This window comes from Cryptomeria japonica, unplaced genomic scaffold (assembly GCF_030272615.1).
Source record: "Cryptomeria japonica unplaced genomic scaffold, Sugi_1.0 HiC_scaffold_2047, whole genome shotgun sequence".
In the NCBI taxonomy this organism is placed as follows: domain Eukaryota; kingdom Viridiplantae; phylum Streptophyta; class Pinopsida; order Cupressales; family Cupressaceae; genus Cryptomeria; species Cryptomeria japonica.
This window is the reverse complement of record NW_026730309.1, coordinates 1-6,007: the sequence shown is the minus strand read 5'-3', so window position 1 is coordinate 6,007 and position 6,007 is coordinate 1. Positions and strand designations below refer to the sequence as shown.

The 6,007-nt window shown below is 34.2% G+C and overlaps 1 protein-coding gene across 1 annotated transcript; it reads left to right on the top strand.

The window, feature by feature from the left end:
- Nucleotides 1–219: 219 nt before the first annotated feature.
- LOC131053701 (methyl jasmonate esterase 1-like) lies at nt 220–1,701 on the top strand. Its single transcript, XM_059216377.1, has 4 exons — nt 220–451; nt 799–939; nt 1,032–1,163; nt 1,256–1,701. Exons 1-4 carry the CDS (start codon nt 254–256, stop codon nt 1,523–1,525), a joined length of 741 nt encoding a protein of 246 aa, XP_059072360.1. The 5' UTR covers nt 220–253; the 3' UTR covers nt 1,526–1,701.
- Nucleotides 1,702–6,007: the final 4,306 nt, after the last annotated feature.

Sequence of the window (6,007 nt, the reverse complement as noted above, 5' to 3'; positions counted from 1 at the left end):
AATCTTAGGGTATTTTAATCTAGGGAATCTTAGGCAATCGCTTAAATGGCACGCACAAGTTAAGTGGTTCTTACAAGTAATGTAGCCTCCATAATTGGAGGCCTAGGAGATTCGACGTTTTACCATGCAAATGGAAAAGAGACAAATATAACCTGCAGCCTTTAAATATTGGCCTTCTACCTTTCATTTCTTGAAGTTCAAGAGGTACAGCATGGAAACAAATGTAGTTAAGGCAAGGGGGTGTCACTTTGTGATGGTGCATGGAGCATGTTTTGGGGCTTGGTGTTGGTATATAGTTTCAGATCTTCTTCTGAAAGCGGGCCACACTGTATCTTCCATTGACATGGCAAGCGCAGGCATCGATCCTAGAGATGCCGATCACATTTCATCTTTACAAGAGTACAATCAGCCTCTCACAGATTTCTTTACAGCTCTTCCTTCTACGGAGAAGGTATGCATTTCGTCAAGAGTTTAATCTATATTTTGATTTTTTTAAGGTGGTTTGTTTTCATATTAATAGATGGGTTGTATGAGGAAGAGCTTAATCTAATTGATCTCTTTGGATGGTTTCATTTTAAATCATATTAATAGGTGAATTCTATGGGAAAAGCCAATCTAAAATGAACCATCTAAAGAAATCAAAACTTAGAACGTGCTATATAAACATGATTGTATGTTTTATCAAAACTTAGAACGTGCTGTATAAACATGATTGTATGTATTGTTTAAACCTGTATCTATTATTCAGATCATCAATACCAAGGATGCCGACTAATTTTAAGCTGTATGTCTGTTCAGGTTATATTGGTTGGGCACAGTGCTGGTGGCTTAAATTTGAGTTTTACCATGGAGCGTTTCCCACATAAAATTGCAGCAGCTGTATTTGTTACTGCCTTCATGCCCCTTAGCGGAACAACTCTCTCTGATATTATCGCTGAGGTTTAATGAATTCTTTCTCTTTCAACTAATTCATGCACTACCAACAGTCTTCAGTTACTATACCATTTCTCTGAAAGCATATAATTTGACAGATCTTATCCTTTATTGGAGACTTTGGAGACTCCACATTTTACTATGCAAACGGGAAAGGGAATCCGGCAACATCATTCAAGTTGGGCACCCAGTTTACGCGACAATCTTTATTACAGAACAGTCCTCCTTGGGTAAATCACTTGAGAAGAGAAACTCTTCGGTAGTGTATTGGGTAATTTTGGAATTTCAATTGATTGATTGATTAACATGGCTCTGAATGCAGGATCTGACGTTGTGGGAATCGCTGGTGAAAAAATTTCCTCTATGGTATGAACCTCTTTTGTATACAGCTAAAAACTATGGAAGTGTTAGGAGAATATACGTTGTGTCAAAGGAGGATAAGCTTCTTGTGGAGGCGTTCCAGAGAAAAACGATTGTAGAGAATCCTCCACAAATGGTGTACGAAATTGAAGGATCTGATCACGCCGTATTCTTCTCCAAGCCTCTTCAACTGACTGAGGTGCTCATAAAAATTGCTAATATGTGTGTGTGAAAGTGAAGCATCATATTCTAATGTGATGTTGATGGAATTCAGTAAAGTTTGTACTATCTAGCATTCTAGGAATGTAGTTTGTCACGAACACGTAATGGTTCTTGTGGAGTCCCTAGTCTAAAATAATTAATAAGAAGTTGTAATGGTTCTTCATAGTGCGGAGGTGAAATTTCCATATCCATGTCATCTTCATTTTATATTGCTATATTATAAAATGTCAAAAAGTTTTACAGCTAAATCAACTTGAAAACATAAATCTATTATAATTATTTATATTATTCCTTTTCTAAAACATTAAAAGAAAAATGATGATAGTGAGAGAGAATTTAAGCCTAAATTTGTCAGAATACTAGTATTTGATTCATAAAGTATATAATACAGTTGAACAACCACTAGTAGTAAGACTACTTGACAAATAATTGCCTATCCAAAATGATGTAATCTTAAAATGGACTTAACATTCAAATATTTGAATATAATTTAATTGTTATATAATATTTGGCATACAAATTAGATGTTAAATTTCATAAATAGAGGACCAACATTTAAGATAACCATTGTTTCATCTAATTCTTATAATTGAATTATAGATACATATAATTTAGTGTTAATGGTTCTTTTGACACAAATCACTCAAGTAAAATCAACAACACTCTTCTTCACCTAAAAAAAATTGATCAACTTTGAAGTCCTTTTGTGCTAATTATTTAAATGTTGGAGTAGCTAGGTGGTCTATGTGATTTGTTTGACAAGGATCCTATGCTGATATAATGCCAAGTTAGTAATTCTTACATTCAAAGTTAATTATATCAAATTAATAGACAAATCTTTAAAGATCTTTGAATGAAATACTTGAAATCTAATTAAAATCTACTAAATTTTTAAAATAAAATATCAAATAACATTAATTTTTAATGGATTAAATAGTAAAACTCAATAGGTAATTATTCTCTTAGATTTAGCTTTGATTATAAAGGGTCTAATGAAATTCAAATGACATAACATTCAATACTTAAGTCAGTCACAAATATCATACACATTCTGAAGGAATTTTAAAGTAATTTATGTGAGCTAGATGAATAAAACCACCATATTACATGCATAGTTTTCATAGTTTAACCCTACTTTTCAACACACAAATAATATTGCATCAAGTTATTTTATTTAAAGAGCATAAATATTGTATGCTCAGACTGTGGTACCTGCAAAAGAGACACAAACAACACAAATACACCAATGAGACATTGCATTAGAGATTAAAATCAATCAAACATATTGGTTAATCAAAAACTCTCAAAATCATCTCATTATCCTCTATCTCCAAGGATATTCAAGATTCAAGGTGGCCCTCACTTGGAAGAGAACTTGATCTTTAAGATGACAACCTAAAGGAAGAGATTTAAATGATATGATCTAGGATCAAAATGAATGCAACTAAGATCCTAGCTAGATGATCAAATGATATGAAGAGATGAAATGCAAGATGGAATGGAAGATATGAAACTAAGATTGATTCCAAATTGAAAGCTTATGGTGTGCAAATTAGACTAACATGGATATTGCTATGAAATTGATATACAATGTTATTAACTAAGCTAGCATGACAATGGGGTTAGCATGATATTATCAACATAATGAAAGATAAAATAACATGCAACTAAGATTATTTAAGTCCTTGAAGATGAAAACTTGAGCTCCTTGATAGCCTGCAAAATGACTATAAGTTTGATGCACAAGATGATGGATTAATTGATTGAAGAAATGAGCTCTATTTATAGAGAAAATAGAGAAATGGATGGTCAAGATTGAGCAATCTCAACAAGGGCTAGGGTTGAAAGTTATCAGTCCATGAGGGGGATTCAATCCAATACCAAGTTGACAAATGTCACCTTGAGATGGCTTGAGAAGATGCTAAGAAAGCATTAGGGGTAACCTCAAGAGATGACATCATTGGATAATGTCATTATCCAAGGGAACATGTTATTTTCCAAGAGGTAAAATCTTGTGCAAAATTGAGGGATGGCCAAAGGGACAACCATCATGAGCAGGGATGATGTCTGGGTAAGTGCACAAAGATGATTGTCAAAAAGGGGGTATAAGTGCACACTTTTTTTCTGAAATCAGGTGAACCTGAACTTAGACGCAAAATTTGAAAGTCATCCACTCAAGATATGAAGATAATCAAAGAACAAATATTGTAGTACTCTGAATCGAGTTTCCAAAGTACTAGACTTTTTCAAAATTGGATAAGATTAAGGGGTTCAAATCCTTCGCACACGAAAAAGTGACCCTGTTTTTTTTGAAAAACCTAACATAGTGTCTGATGTGTGCATCAAAAAAGTCAAAGTTAGATTTAGTATTTTGAGAAATCCTTTGGCAGAAAGATAATTAAGAGTGAGCACTAGAAGATGTTTATTTTTGTGTAATTTTTTGTTGAGTATTTTGTTTTTTATGATTTTCCCAATCGAGCACATCCTGAAAAATGGGGTAATTGTTCGTGCACGAAGCATAAGTTGCACTAAAAGAATAAAAAAATACAATTTTTTTTTTGTAAATTGTAAAGAATCAAGTGCACTACAATAATATATAAAGTTTTTAAAATTTGGATACGTATATCAAAAGTTATTCAAAAAATGGTGCACCTATGTCTATGAAAACTATGGAGACACTAGTAAAAGAAATTCATTAATAATATGTTATTGTTGTTCAAATTGAAAACAAATTATATGGTTAGAAAGCTCAGAAGATAGGTGAAAATATGTTGGCAATTTTAGAAATACCCACTTTATGAAGTGTAAACCTGATGATGACAAAGTTGGTAAACCAAGTTGATAAAATAAAACACGTCAAAAATGAGAGAAATGGAGAGAAATCAAACTTCCAATCCGTAGCTTTGTCATCCAGGCCTATTTCCAAGCCGAAACAGTCAAAGGCATGTACGGGGTATTTATGGTTTAAAAAGCACGTACAGGGCATGTATAGTGTAAGCAGCGCATATGCACTATTGTATAATACGATATTCTATGTATAATATGTTTATATACATATAATATATGTAATATATAATATGTGTATAATATGACATTGTATATATAATATGTTTATATACATATAATATATTAAACATATATATACACATGTAAGTGTATCATCTCTCCCTCAAATGCATACAAGGTCTCTCTCTCTCTCTCTCCCTTCCTCCATACCCCATCCCTCTTTCTCTTCTTCTCTCCCTCCATACCCCACTGCAACTATGTTTGCACTTCTATAGAAGTAAGTGAATTTATTTCTTATCTGCAACTTCCTCTTTGATTTTTATCATGTATCCTCTCCTAAAAAAATTGACTGATGGATTTTTGTGTGTATATTGAATAAGAGGAATAGGGTTTAAAATTGAACCATAGGTGTATTACTGTGACAAACAAGGAAACTTGTAGAAATATTCTTCTCGAATGTGTTTTTAATGACCAGAGCAGATGTGGAAAATAGTGTCAACAAAGCAACATGATGAGTCAGAGTACCTGCAATATGTTTTTTAAAATAAAACAATAGGTAGGAAGAGAAAGAGGGAGAGTAACACAGATGATGTCCTATAGAATGATAGTGGTGGGTATGCGAGAGTTCCCATGTTGTTACACAATCCCTGTCACCTAAAGAAATTAAAGTTTGTTTTATGCATGGCAGTGGTAGTATTTGATGATCATCACTTGTCAAACAACTTGGAACAGTGCATACCCATGAAAGAAATCAAGTGTGTAATTCCTATAGTCACAATAGATCTTAGTCTTATAACCTTGCAAATTTAAAAGCATCATATGTTTTAGAACTTAGGTAGTACTCTTAGGATTAGGTCAAGCTCTTACACTTGCTTTTTAGTGAAGCCTCGTTGTTTGTTTGCTTGGACTCTCATTGTGTGATGTTCTATTCATAACTTTAAATTTAATATATCATTTTATTAGTCCACCATATGACCCCTTAAGTGTCATTAGATGCCATATTATTTCCTAAGAGGCCATACGGTATCCTGTGACCCCTTAAGACCCTTCCTCTTTCCCTCCCCCCAACTCTCCCCCTCTCCCTCTCTCTCTCTCCCTCCCCCTCCCTATACCTCTCTCCCTCTCTCTCCCTCTCTCTCTCTCTCTCTCTCTCTCTCTCTCTCTCTCTCTCTCTCTCTCTCCATCTCCCTTCCTCTATACCCCTTCTTCTCTCCCACCCCCCCCTCTTCTATCTCCCTCTCCCTCCCTCTACCTCTCTCCCTCTCTCTACCTTCCCTCCCTGTTTCTCTCTCTCCCTCTCTCTACCTGTAATATCTTTTCCAAAAGAAAACAACAGGTAGGAAGAGAAAGAGGGAGAGTAACACAAATGATGTCCTGTAGAATGATAGTGGTGGATATGTGAGAGTTCCCATGTTGTTACACAACACCTATCACCTAAAGAAATTAGAGGTGTCATTAGAGGTTGTATTATTTCCTAAGAGGTCAT

What these genes read in the sequence shown, in the direction of transcription:
- LOC131053701 (XM_059216377.1), top strand. Translation starts at nt 254, where the DNA reads ATGGTGCATGGAGCATGTTTTGGGGCTTGGTGTTGGTATATAGTTTCA. An exon ending in CTCTTCCTTCTACGGAGAAG is followed by an intron (nt 452 to 798) that starts GTATGCATTTCG and finishes ATGTCTGTTCAG; the next exon opens with GTTATATTGGTTGGGCACAG. An exon ending in TACAGAACAGTCCTCCTTGG is followed by an intron (nt 1,164 to 1,255) that starts GTAAATCACTTG and finishes CTCTGAATGCAG; the next exon opens with GATCTGACGTTGTGGGAATC.